This window comes from Ranitomeya imitator, chromosome 1, assembly GCF_032444005.1.
Source record: "Ranitomeya imitator isolate aRanImi1 chromosome 1, aRanImi1.pri, whole genome shotgun sequence".
Taxonomy (NCBI): domain Eukaryota; kingdom Metazoa; phylum Chordata; class Amphibia; order Anura; family Dendrobatidae; genus Ranitomeya; species Ranitomeya imitator.
Window position 1 is genome coordinate 503975496 of NC_091282.1, and position 14987 is coordinate 503990482.

General features: G+C 44.5%; 1 protein-coding gene across 1 annotated transcript in view; it reads left to right on the forward strand.

Annotated features, from left to right (window-relative positions):
* Positions 1-14987, forward strand: part of LOC138675064 (opsin-3-like) — a 41754-nt gene that overhangs the window by 23244 nt on the left and 3523 nt on the right. The window contains exon 2 of the mRNA XM_069763069.1: positions 3237-3556. Coding sequence (XP_069619170.1) covers positions 3237-3556 — 320 coding nt within the window. The remainder of the gene's footprint in view (positions 1-3236; positions 3557-14987) is intronic.

The following is a 14987-nucleotide window of genomic DNA, read 5'->3' on the forward strand; positions in this document are numbered from 1 at the left end:
CTTGCAGCCTAATTCCCTGAAATCGTTTTTAAGGACCTTCCACCTACCTCTAACTTTGTCATTTGTGCACATGTGCACCATGACCGCTGGGTCCTCGCCAGCCCCTCCCAGTAATCTGTCAACCCAATCAGCGATGTGTCAGACTCGAGAACCAGGTAGGCAGCACACCGTTCAACGATCCCTGTCTTTGTGACAGATTGCCCTATCTGTTCCCCTAAAAATTGAATCCCCCACTACCAGCACCTGTCTGGCCTGCCCTGCTCTCCTATTTCCCTCCTTACTGTAGCAGTCACTCCTCCGGGTTTCAGAGGACATGCCTGGCTGCAGCAGTGCTACCCCTGTACTGGCACAACCCTCATCTGCCAACTTAGCAAACTTATTGGGGTGTGCCAAATCAGGACTAGCCTCCCTGGCACTCTTCCCTCTACCCGGCCTTCTAAGTGTCACCCAGCTTGCTGCTCCACTGTCCTGCAGCTCCATTCTACCATCCCCCGCCTCATCTATCCCATTGAGCGTCTGCTCAGTGAGCAGAAGACTCCTTTCCATATTGTCAATGGATCTGTGTTGCCAGCTGCACATCTAGATCCAGAATCTGGTCTTCCAAATGCTCAACGTGCTCACATCTCGCACAGCAGTATGCACCCTCGACCGGCTGATCAAGGATTGCATACATGTGGCAAAATGTGCACTGGATGGCATTAACAATAGTGGAGCACATTTCCTAATGGGGATTGCTCCAGACAGAAAAGTTAAATAAAAAATAAATGCAGAGTATCAATAAAATACAGAGAGCAATTCAGTAATTCCTCCCTTGGAAACTCCCTGAATCCAAAGTCACTGAATCTCAAGTCAGACACTTACCGCCATTCGCACTTACGCTCAGGTCACACTCAGCTCGTTCACACTCGCTAAGCTGAAGATTTAAAGAGTTGTTTTTTTCCCCTCAGCAGCAATCCACCTTGCTGTTCAATGCACTTCCAAAAGCAACATTTCAGTTCCATATCAGAGACATGTTCTGTTATTGATCCTAAAAGTTGCCACTTGGGCTAATAAAGAGTCCTCCACTTTTTTCACAATTAATCAGAGTGCTGTGTGTGTTTGTGTATATTATGTATATACAGCAGTTGCAGCATCACCTATACAATGTACTGTAAGTAATACATTGATAGCACTGAGTTGCCTGGTAGCACCAATGGGGCATGTGTCATCAGGTCTTGGGGATGGCATCCACACCATAGTCTCATCAGTGATGCCACTGCTCTCTATGCCAGCCGGCTCACACAAAAGCAGGAGCTCTTACAGTGTGTAGCGTAGACAGGAGAAAGATCACCGTAGTTTATAGCTGATGAACCCGGTCACCTCACTTACGGCATGGCTTTCATTCTGGGAAAATTCTCACACATGGTTTCCTTACCTATGAACTCTGGTGGCATTTCTCACGTCAGAGCTACACACTGCAGGAACGTTCTCACGCTCCTGTCTCAGTGTGTTGTGGCTGGCTTACTGAGAGCATGCATCATGCCAGCCCTCCATATACCACCCAGATGTAACAGAGCTGGACTTCTTTGAGGGAAAGATATGGATTATCTTCTCGTTGGACAGGTGAGTATAACTTTGCTTTGGATAATTATTTCAAATAAAAGGACTTTATTTTTGCTGTGTTTCTATTACAATAAGACTATGGGGTTAGTAATAGGGGCATCTTATAGATGCCTCTCCATTACTAACCTTTGATGTCAGCTGACAATACAAAGGTGACATCAACCCCACAACTATTACCCCACTTGCCACCGCACCAGGGCAAGTGGGAAGAGCGATGCTAAGCACCAGAATAGGTGCATCTTATAGATGAGCCATTTCTGGGCCTGCTGAGAGCTGATATTTTTAGTAAGGGAGGGGGCCTATAACTGATGCAATGCTATGTATATGATCGCAGATTCGAGTCCTCTAAAAGGACTATTAAATACAGTAAAAAGTGAAAAAGATAAAAAAAACACAAGTTCAAATTAAAATAAAAAATACTATATATTTGGTATCACTGCATTTATAAAAGTTTGATCTATCAAAATCTGAAAAATTCATCCAATCTATAAATGGTGCAACGATAAAAAAAATGCCTAAATTACGTTTTTTTGTCAGCCATAAAATGCAATAAGAGGCAATCAAAACACTGTATCTACCCAAAAATGGTACCAGAAAAAATTACAGCTCAGGGCGGAAAAATTAGTCCTTACCTAGCCCCATAACCCGAAAAATGAAAATGTTACGGGTCTTGGAATATAAGTGACGACAAAAGCAAATTTATTTTTTTGTACAAATTTCCAATTGTTTTCAACACTTCACTAAAAAAAAACTATACCTGTTTGGTATCTGCGAACTGACCTGGAGAATCATATTTCCAGATCATTTTTTCCATATAGTGAACATTGTAAATGAAAAACCCCAAAAATATTTTGAAATTACATTTTTTTTGCAATTTCAACACACTTGGAATTATTTCCCCTTTTCCAGTACACTATGTGATAGAATGAATGGTTTCATTCAAAAGTACAATTTGTCCCACAAGAAAACAAGCCCTCATACAGCTATATTGAAGGTAAAGTAAAAAATATGGGCTTCGGGGAAAAGGGGAAGGAAAAGTGGAAAATCGCTATGTGATGAAGCTGTATAGTATGTGTTCCCTATATTATGGTATATACCGTATACACCAACCATAGAGAGTCCCCAAAGGATGATAAACATGACAAAAAAAAGTCTAATTTTGCTGTATTTGCCATTTGTAATTCATACATCCTATAGCACTACTAATAACGATTATCCCTGTTATTTGGAACCAGACTGCATTGCTTCATAATTTAGAATGCACAATGCATCATTGTTATAAAAACCAGGTATTTTCACGTAAGGATGTATTTTCCGTCCAACCTAAGGCAATCTATTATGGTGCAATAGTGATAGCAGTCACAGTTTATTTCTTCTTGCTTCATATAACAGCACATTGAGTCTTCCCTCTGCTAAACAGGAGGGTTGTCAGGTCTGCCAATGAGCAGATCGGTAAAAAAGACATGTAGTTTCCCATTTCTGTGTAGAAGAGCAAGGTTGTTGCCTAACATTTACTGGTCCTTGCTCTGTGATCTACCGGGGGATCATGACCTCCTGTTTTGCCACTTCTGACCTAATATTTGTGTATGCATATAATTTATAATATTAATTACTATATATTACTTGCTTTACAGGTAATGTGTCAATTGGTACTGTTACTGTGATTGCCTATGGGAGGTATATTCAAGTGACATGTGACAAAGTCATCGACTTCCCATGGTCCAGTAAGGCAATATCTTACATCTGGATATATTCCGTAGCCTGGAGTTCAGCTCCACTCCTTGGCTGGAACAGATATACCTTGGAACTCCATGGTCTTGATTGCTCTTTAGATCAAATATCAGAAGATTCCCGCTGGGTGTTTTTTGGTTTACTCATTTTCTTAGCTTTTCTAGTAGCCCCAGTAAGCATTATGGCATTTTGCTATGGGCACATATTGTATTCTGTCAGAATGGTGAGTATAATTCGTGGGAACCTGTCTTCAGATATAAATCGAAGGACACAAGAGGTAGCACTTTCACTGGCAAAGTTAGAGACGATTTTGAAAAATCATTGTTTTTAAACTATCACTATATATCTATAAAATTGTTAACTATGGTTGGTTGTGAAGACAAGCGTCTTTCAGCTTTTCTTTCTAATGCACATAAAGAAAAAAAAAGAAATCTGACTTCTCTGTACAACTCTCTGACTGCCATGACCATGCTGTTGATAATGCTAGAATTTCTAGGTTCTTCTGATGAGTGCATCCCTTTAGTACAATTAAATAAATCATTGTCCAATCAATAGTTAGAATGATGAATGTCAGAGACTTTGGGTGGTGGGGTGTATTCTAATCTCTTCAAGACAGGTTGTCCATACTCTAGCGCCACTCTTCCTCACAGGGAATGTCATGAAATTTGTGCACATTGTTCATAGATTTTGCGCAAAGTCAAAAATGGTCTTTTTTAGGACTTTATCCATATTTGCAAAGTGTCATAAAAAATAGCTAAAAAACAAATCTGGTCTACATAAAATCACTCCAAAGTGTGTGTGTGTGTGTGTGTGTGTGTGTGTGTGTGTGTGTGTGTGTGTGTGTGTGTGTGTGTGTGTGTGTGTGTGTGTGTGTGTGTGTGTGTGTGTGTGTGTGTGTGCGGGGTGATTAAAGCACATACAGCTCTGACAAAAATTAAGAGACCACTGCAAAATGTTCAGTTTGTCTGATTTTTCTCTTTATAGGTATATTTTTGAGTAAAATGCAAATTGTTCATTTATTCTTTAAATTTCTGACAACATGTCTCCGAATTTCCAAGCAACAAATTTTGTATTTTGTTTTTTCAGAAAAAGAAAAATGGTCAAATTTAAAAAAACAAACAAAAAAACATTGCTTTCAGACCTCAAATAATGCAAAGAAAACAGTTTCGTAATCATTTAGAAACAACAATACTAATGTTTTAACTCAGGAAGAGATCAGAAATCAATATTTTGTGGAATAACCATGATTTTTAATCACAGCTTTCAAGCGTCTTGACATGCTTTCCACCAGTCTTTCACGCTGCTTTTGGTGCAAAAATGTAAGCAGTTCTTTGTTTGATGGCTTGTGACTATCCATCATCCTCTTGATTACATTCCAGAGGTTTTTAATAGGGTTCAGGTCTGGAGATTGGGCAGGCCATGACAAGGTTTTGATGTGGTGGGCTCTTAATTTTTGCCAGTGCTGTATATGACAAATTTAGAAATGTTTTGAAAAGTCACAAATGATGATTCAGGCAAAACATCTGGAATCTATGGACCATGCCCACAATGCCAAAGTTTAAAAAGCACGTAAAATAGACTGAATGAATCATAAATTTGGTATAAGCACAAAAAAGGAGCAAATGGAGGTATGGATGCTATAGATCTATGCAGGGATGTTGAATGCATTGATAGTTCACATTTAAAACATTAATCTTTTAATGATGAGCAGACGTTCTCGCGTGCTATCCGAGTGTCTTCGGCGTGCTTGAATACAATGTTCGAGTCCCCGTGCCCCATGTATCGCGGATATCCAACAGCCACACACATGCACACACATGTAGGGATTGTATAAAAAACAGGCAATCTCTGCATGTGATGTGGATGTCGAACCACAGCGAGACATGCAGCCACGGGTACTCGAACAGAGCACTCCGAAGATACTCAGATAGAACTCGAGCATGCTCGGATAACACCTAATCCCAGCACATTCGCTCATCACTAATCTTTTGTAATGGCATTATGGACTTATTCTCAATTACAGATCTGATCTTTTATATATTTAAAAACTAATCTTATTGATTTTGTGCTAGATCTTCCTAATTTACCTTCTAATGTATCTATGTGAATACTTTTATGCACAGAGGCTCCTTCTTCAGGCAGGTTTACAAATGAATTAATTCATTTGTAAACCTGCCTGAAGGAGTGTAAGAACAGGGACTGGACCGGGGGTACCTTTACAAGAAGATGGGGAGCTTGCTCAAATGAGACAGTGGGTAACTCTGAAACAACTACCCAGTCAAAAATAGAGAGACGCCCTGTCCCCAGGGACTCTGCAGATCCTTCGGCAGTGGGAAAGATTCCAATTGAAGAATGGGCTATTGTACCGGAAGATTCAGTTACCACAGGAACTGGGTGTAACCTGGCAGTTGGTAATCCCCGAGGCTCCGTTGCCTAAGATATCTAAGAAATCACAGGAAAGAGGAGCTCACTTCGGCCAAGAGAAGACTTTTCAGTGGCTACAAAAGCTAGTTTACCATCCTCGCCTGAAAGCCGTGGTGGAAGAGGCCTGTCGACAATGTAGAAGCTGCAAATTAGCTATGCCTCTGGAGCAAAGAGCCCCACACAGACCATCGTGACTTCTGCAGCTCTGCAAAAATTGATGATAGATTATCTGATGATAGGTCTGGACCACCAGAGGTATGAGCATTGTCTAGTAATGACGGACCACTTCACTAAGTTCGCTGTTGTGACTCCGACACGTGACCAAACTGTCAAATCCACAGCACATGCCATCTGCAAGAATTTCATTCAGGTGTACGGGTGCCCATAGAGAATTCACTCCAATCAAGGTGCCTGTTTTCTAGGGCGAGTGATGGAAGAAATGCACCACCAGTACCAGATGAAAAAATCTAGAACGATGCCACATCATCCTCAGGGAAATGGAGCCTGCGAACGGTTCAATCGGACTCTTATCCAGATGTTAAGGAGGACACTGGAGGAAGACTGAAAGGCCCGGTGGCCTGAATTTGTAGCTGAGTTAGTGTGGGTGTATAACAACCGAGTACACCGTACCACCGGGCACATGCCTTGTACCTGGCTGGGTCCGAGAACATCATCGTCTGCAGACACTACATCGCCTGGTTTGTAGTTTCGGGAACTTGACCATCCAGAGACAGCTCCTCTGTCAGGGACAGCTCTCCAAGCCAAAGACCGAGTGTTGATCCGAGATAAGTGTCCGAAGGACAAGCTGGAGTACCAGTGGGAAAAAATCCCATATCGAGTGAAGTGGAGAATCAGCCCGGAAGGGCCCGTCTATGAAATTCAACCTGAAGGGGAAGAAAATGTCCCCACTCGAGAAGTCCCCCGGAATATGCTACGTCCCTGTTTGTCGAGAGATCCTGGCGAAATTTAAGAAATGTCCCCTCCTCCCGTTGCTGTTTGTGAAAAAGAAGAGTCACCTGATCTGTCACCTAAAAATTCAGAAGAGGGACAGGTTTCTGAAGTTCCTGAAGCTCCTGAGGTTCCCGAAGTGGTAGCTCAGGTGGAAATAGGCTCGTCCCCGCCCTCGTCTTTTCAGCCCGACTCAACTACCCCACATGATTCAACTCCTCCTTCTTACTTGAGATGCTCCGAACGGGCCACAGCCAGGATACCCCCCAACAAATACAATCAGGACCAATTTATTTGGCAACAAATCGTTGAAGGACTAGTAGAATGTCAATGCAAACTACAAGAACTCTTGCCCATAGAATGACGAGCAAAAGGAGAAGGGGAGTGTAAGAAGGACCAGACTGGGGGTACCTTTCTCACGCTGGGTCTGGAACTGCTGGGACTGTCACATTTGTTGTCTTGGGGAAAGCTTAGAATCCCAGATCGACCTTTGCACTCGACAACAGGGGGCGTAGCTAGGTTAAAAGGGGAAGACTGTGAAAAAGCGGTCAGACTTGGCGGGAGGACACATTACGCAGCAAGGGAAGTTTGGTGCTCCGCACCCTGAGCACTGTGACAGCTGGCACAGAGAAGCTGCAGCGCGCTGACTCCCAGGGATCAATTGGTCTTGTGTCTTTCAGACACGAGTACAATTGAAGCTCTGACTTCCTGGGCTAGCGTGAAAGCTGCAGCGTGATCATGTCACGTGATCACGCTGCTGACATCGCTCGCTGGTGCTGCAAAGCCAGAGACACAGATCGGTGGTAAGTGCTACAGTGGAGCTGAAGACACTGAAGGTGCGGGGGGAGATTTCATATTAGTGGGGATGGGGGGGATTTCATGTGACTGGCGATGGGGAGATTTATTGTGGGGGGGGGATTTCATGTGACTGGGGATGGGAGGATTTATTGTGGCGGGGGATTTGATGTGACTGGGGATGGGGGGATTATCGTGGGGGGGCAGATTTAATTTGACTGGGGATGGGGAGGATTTATTGTAGGGAGGGGAGATTTAATGTGAGAGGGGATGGGGGATTTATTGGGGGAGATTTAATGTGACTGGGGATGGAGGGATTTATCATGGGGGGAGATTTAATGTAACTGAGGATGAGGGGATTTATTGTGGGGGGATATTTAATGTGACAGGGATGGGGGGATTTATTGTGGGGGGATATTTAATGTTAGTGGGAAAAGGGGATTTATTGTGGGGGGGAGATTTAATGTGAGTGGGGATGGGGGGATTTATCGTGGGGGGAGATTTAATGTGACTGGGGATGGGGGGATTTATCGTGGGGGGAAATTTAATGTGACTGAGGATGGGGGGAATTATTGTGGGGGAGATTTAATGTGACAGGGATGGGGAGATTTATTGTGGGGGAGATTTAATGTGAGTGGGAATGGGGGATTTATTGTGGGGGGATTTAATGTGAGTGGAGATGGAGAAATTTATTGTGGGGGTGGGAAATTTAATGTGAGTGGGGATGGGTGATTTATTATGGGGGTAATTAATGTGAGTGGTTATGGGGGTATTTATTGTGGGGGGATTTAATGTGAGTGGGGATGGGGGGATTTATTGGGGGGATTTCATGCGACTGGGGATGGGGGGAATTATTGTGGCGGGGGATTTCATGTAACTGGGGATGGGGGGATTATCGTGGGGGGGCAGATTTAATTTGACTGGGGATGGAGGGGATTTATTGTAGGGAGGGGGAGATTTAATGTGACTGGGGATGGGGGGATTTATCATGGGGGGAGATTTAATGTGACTGAGGATGGGGGATTTATTGTGGGGGGATTTAATGTGAGTGGGGATGAGGGATTTATTGTGGGGGGGATTTAATGTGAGTGGGGATGGGGGGATTTATTGTGGGGGAGATTTAATGTGACTGGGGATGGGGGGATTTATTGTGGGGGAGACTTAATGTGAGTGGGAATGGGAGATTTATTGTGGGGGGATTTAATGTGAGTGGGGATGGAGAAATTTATTGTGGGGGTGGGAAATTTAATGTGAGTGGGGATGGGTGATTTATTATGGGGGTAAATAATATGAGTGGGTATGGGAGGATTTATTGTGGGGGTGGGAGATTTAATGTGAGTGGGGATGGGGGAATTTATTGTGGGGGGAGATTTAATGTGACTGGCGATGGGGGAATTTATTGTGGGGGGGATTTAATGTAACTGAGGATGGGGGGATTTATTGTGGGGGGGATTTATGGTGGGGGATTTAATGTGAGTGGGGATGGGGGTATTTCTTGGGGGGGAGATTTAATGTGAGTGGGGATGGGGGAATTTATTGTGGGGGGAGATTTATTGTGACTGGGGATGGGGGATTTATTGTGGGGGATTTAATGTGAGTGGGGATGGGGGGATTTATTGTGGCGGGGGATTTCATGTGACGGGATGGGGGATTATCGTGGTAGGCAGATTTAATTTGACTGGGGATGGGGGGATTTATTGTAGGGAGGAGGAGATTTAATGTGAGTGGGGATGGGTGGATTTATTGGGGGAGATTTAATGTGACTAGGGATGGGGGGGATTTATCGTGGGGGAGATTTAATGTGACTGAGGATGGGGGATTTATTGTGGGGGAGATTTAATGTGATGGGGATGGGGGGATTTAATGTGAGTGGGCATTGGGGGATTTAATGTGAGTGGGATGGGGGGATTTATTGTGGGGGGGATTTAATGTGAGTGGGGATGGGGGGATTTATTCTGGGGGTGGGAGATTTAATGTAAGTGGGGATGGGGGATTTATTGTGGGGGGGATTTAATGTGAGTGGGATGGGGGTATTTATTGGGGGAGATTTAATGTGAGTAGGGATGGGTGAATTTATTGTGGGGGGAGATTTAATGTGACGGGATGGGGGGATTTATTGTGGGGGGGATTTAATGTAACTGAGGATGGGGGATTTATTGTGGGGGGATTTAATGTAAGTGGGTATGGGAGGATTTATTGTGAGGGGGAGATTTGATGTGAGTGGGGATGGGGGGATTTATTATGGAGGGAGATTTAATGTGAGTGGGGATGGAGAAATTTATTGTGGGGGTGGGAAATTTAATGTGAGTGGGGATGGGGGAATTTATTGTGGGGGAGATTTAATGTGACTAGGGATGGGGGGATTTATTGTGGGGGGGTTTAATGTAACTGAGGATGGGGGGATTTATTGTGGGGGGGATTTATGGTTGGGGGATTTAATGTGAGTGGGGATGGGGGGATTTATTGTGGCGGGGGATTTCATGTGACTAGGGATGGGGGATGATCATGGGGGCAGATTTAATTTGACTGGGGATGGGGGGGATGTATTGTAGGGAGGGGGAGATTTAATGTGAGTGGGGATGGGGGTATTTATTGGGGGGAGATTTAATGTGAGTGGGTATGGGGGAATTTATTGTGGGGGGAGATTTATTGTGACTGGGGATGGGGGGATTTATTGTGGGGGGATTTATTGTGGGGGATTTAATGTGAGTGGGGATGGGGGAATTTATTGTGGCGGGGGATTTCATGTGACTGGGGATGGGGGGATTATCGTGGGAGGCAGATTTAATTTGACTGGGGATGGGGGGATTTATTGTAGAGAGGGGGAGATTTAATGTGAGTGGGGATGGGTGGATTTATTGGGGGAGATTTAATGTGACTGGGGATGGGGGGGATTTATCGTGGGGGAGATTTAATGTGACTGAGGATGGGGGATTTATTGTGGGGGAGATTTAATGTGATGGGGATGGAGGGATTTAATGTGAGTGGGGATGGGGGGATTTAATGTGAGTGGGATGGGGGGATTTATTGTGGGGGGGATTTAATGTGAGTGGGGATGGGGGGATTTATTCTGGGGGTGGGAGATTTAATGTAAGTGGGGATGGGGGATTTATTGTGGGGGGGATTTAATGTGAGTGGGGATGGGGGGATTTATTGTGGGGAGTGAGAGATTTAATATGAATGGGGATAGGGTGATTTATTGGGGGGAGATTTAATGTGAGTGGGGATGGGTGAATTTATTGTGGGGGGAGATTTAATGTGACGGGATTTATTGTGGGGGGATTTAATGTAACTGAGGATGGGGGGATTTATTGTGGGGGGATTTAATGTGAGTGGGTATGGGAGGATTTATTGTGAGGGGGAGATTTGATGTGAGTGGGGATGGGGGGATTTATTATGGAGGGAGATTTAATGTGAGTGGGGATGGAGAAATTTATTGTGGGGGTGGGAAATTTAATGTGAGTGGGGATGGGTGATTTATTGTGGGGGTAATTAATGTGAGTGGGTATGGGAGGATTTATTGTGGGGGTGGGAGATTTAATGAGAATGGGGATGGGGGATATGTTGGGGATATATCGGGGGGAGATTTAATGTGAGTGGGGATGGGGGGATTTATCGTGGGGGGAGATTTAACGTGACTGGGGATGGGGGGATTTATCGTGGGGGGAGATTTGGAAATTTGAGGACACAAAATGAAGAGCAAAGAGGGAGATGGGGCATGTATGAGGAAACAGTACAGGGGAATGGGGGCATGTATGATGAAACAGTAAAGAGTAATGGGGGGCATGTATGAGGAAACAGTATGAGTGAATGGGGGGCATGTATGAGGAAACAGTACTGGGGAATGGGGGGCATGTATGAGGAAACAGTAGAGGGAAATTGCAGGCATGTATGAGGAAACAGTACAGGGAAATGGGGGGCATGTATGAGGAAACAGTACAGGGGAATGGGGGCATGTATGAGGAAACAGTACAGGGGAATGGGGGCATGTACAGTGGGGCAAAAAAGTATTTAGTCAGTCAGCAATAGTGCAAGTTCCACCACTTAAAAAGATGAGAGGCGTCTGTAATTTACATCATAGGTAGACCTCAACTATGGAAGACAAACTGAGAAAAAAAAATCCAGAAAATCACATTGTCTTTTTTTTTTTTAACATTTTATTTGCATATTATGGTGGAAAATAAGTATTTGGTCAGAAACAAAATTTCATCTGAATACTTTGTAATATATCCTTTGTTGGCAATGACAGAGGACAAACGTTTTCTGTAAGTCTTCACAAGGTTGCCACACACTGTTGTTGGTATGTTGGCCCATTCCTCCATGCAGATCTCCTCTAGAGCAGTGATGTTTTTGGCTTTTCGCTTGGCAACACGGACTTTCAACTCCCTCCAAAGGTTTTCTATAGGGTTGAGATCTGGAGACTGGCTAGGCCACTCCAGGACCTTGAAATGCTTCTTACGAAGCCACTCCTTCGTTGCCCTGGCGGTGTGCTTTGGATCATTGTCATGTTGAAAGACCCAGCCACGTTTCATCTTCAATGTCCTTGCTGATGGAAGGAGGTTTGCACTCAAAATCTCACGATACATGGCCCCATTCATTCTTTCATGTACCCGGATCAGTCGTCCTGGCCCCTTTGCAGAGAAACAGCCCCAAAGCATGATGTTTCCACCACCATGCTTTACAGTAGGTATGGTGTTTGATGGATGCAACTCAGTATTCTTTTTCCTCCAAACACGACAAGTTGTGTTTCTACCAAACAGTTCCAGTTTGGTTTCATCAGACATTCTCCCAAAACTCCTCTGGATCATCCAAATGCTCTCTAGCAAACTTCAGACGGGCCCGGACATGTACTGGCTTAAGCAGTGGGACACGTCTGGCACTGCAGGATCTGAGTCCATGGTGGCGTAGTGTGTTACTTATGGTAGGCCTTGTTACATTGGTCCCAGCTCTCTGCAGTTCATTCACTAGGTCCCCCCGCATGGTTCTGGGATTTTTGCTCACCGTTCTTGTGATCATTCTGACCCCACGGGGTGGGATTTTGCGTGGAGCCCCAGATCGAGGGAGATTATCAGTGGTCTTGTATGTCTTCCATTTTCTAATTATTGCTCCCACTGTTGATTTCTTCACTCCAAGCTGGTTGGCTATTGCAGATTCAGTCTTCCCAGCCTGGTGCAGGGCTACAATTTTGTTTCTGGTGTCCTTTGATAGCTCTTTGGTCTTCACCATAGTGGAGTTTGGAGTCAGACTGTTTGAGGGTGTGCACAGGTGTCTTTTTATACTGATAACAAGTTTAAACAGGTGCCATTACTACAGGTAATGAGTGGAGGAAAGAGGAAACTCTTAAAGAAGAAGTTACAGGTCTGTGAGAGCCAGAAATCTTGATTGTTTGTTTCTGACCAAATACTTATTTTCCACCATAAAATGCAAAAAAAATGTTAAAAAAACAGACAATGTGATTTTCTGGATTTTTTTTTCTCAGTTTGTCTCCCATAGTTGAGGTCTACCTATGATGTAAATTACAGACGCCTCTCATCTTTTTAAGTGGTGGAACTTGCACTATTGCTGACTGACTAAATACTTTTTTGCCCCACTGTATGAGGAAACAGTAAGGAGGAATGGGGGGCATGTATGAGGAAACAGTATGAGTGAATGGGGGGCATGTATGAGGAAACAGTACTGGGGAATGGGGGGCATGTATGAGGAAACAGTAGAGGGGAATTGCGGGCATGTATGAGGAAACAGTATGAGCGAATGGGGAGCAAGTATGAGGAAACAGTACTGGGGAATGGGGGGCATGTATTAGGAAACAGTATGAGGGAATGGGGGAATGTGCGAGGAAACAGTACAGGGGAATGTGGGGCATGTATGAGGAAACAGTATGAGTGAATGGGGGGCATGTATGAGGAAACAGTACTGGGGAATGGGGGGCATGTATGAGGAAACAGTAGAGGGGAATTGCAGGCATGTATGAGGAAACAGTATGAGCGAATGGGGAGCATGTATGAGGAAACAGTACTGGGGAATGGGGGGCATGTATTAGGAAACAGTATGAGGGAATGGGGGAATGTGCGAGGAAACTGTACAGGGGAATGGGGGGCATGTATGAGGAAACAATACAGGAGAACGGGGGTCATGTATGAGGAAACCGTACAGGGGGATGGGAGGCATGTATGAGGAAACAGTACCGGGGAATGGAGGGCATTATGAGGAAACAGTATGGGGAATGGGGGGCATTATGAGGAAACAGTATGGGGGAATGGGGACATGTAAGAGGAAACAGAATGTGGGAATGGGCGGCATATGAGTAAACAGTATGGGGGGCATATATGAGGAAACAGTACATGATAATGGGGGCATGTATGAGGAAACAGTACAGGGGAATGGGGGCATGTATGAGGAAACAGTATGGGGAAATGGGGGGTATGTATGAGGAAATGTGATGGGTGTAGACAGTATGGGGAGCGAACGGGGGAATGTATGTGGACACAGGATGAGTAACGATATTAAAAATGTTTGTGGACAGAGTACGGGGAGTGAAGGTGATGGGATGTGTGCATGCATAGCATGGAGGGACAGTGCAAGGGCACAGCCAGGAAGGGACAGTGTACCAAGGAGGGGGAGTGTGATGAGAGAGTACAGTATAAATACTGGGCCCTATAGGGGGAACACAGTGTGAGACGACAGTGTGAAGAGGGGGGCCGGTATGGAAAGGAGAGGTCAGTGTGAAGAGCATGTACCATAAGAGGGACAGTGGGGGTCATATTTTGCGCAGACAATATAGTGAGGGGCAATTTTTTATTCAGGAGCGTTATAATGACACTTGTATCTTTAAGGGCATCTTGTGAAGATTTTCTGCAAAAGAGCGGAGAAGATGGAAGTCTGCAGAGACGGCTGTGGATGACAAAACTCATCATGGGATCTAGACAAGATGAAGAAAAGAAAGAGAACGGCTCCAGAGATGATATCATCTATAAGGTACCTGGATGTAAATGTTATTTGTGATACTAACTAATTCTCATGTTTTTATTTATTTTAGGAGCATTAAAGGGGATGTCCAGGTTTGTGATGAGTCTGCAACGCACTGCACGCTGTCAGGATTCTCTCGTGCTGCGATTTTCATACATGCGGTCATGTGCTGACTAGACATGTGTGGCCTTACTCAATGAAAATGAACTGAGTGAGGCCGGGCATGTCTAGTCGGAATGTGGCCAGAGATATACAAATCACATGCTTGTGCTGACATGACTGTCTGCCGGCAAGGGAGAATCCTAAAAGTGTGCAGTGCATTAGTGTTGAGAATTCAGAAGCCTACGATGTCAGGATTCAGCTTAGCAGCTTCTAGCAGTCATCACATGAACACTTCACTCATATGCGATTTTTCATACTTACGGTCTTATGACAACGAGCTTCTCTTCCTGCTTCTCAGTTTTTCACTGAACATTGAGGGCATTAGGGAGAGAAGCTTGTGGGTACATGACTAAGTGTGC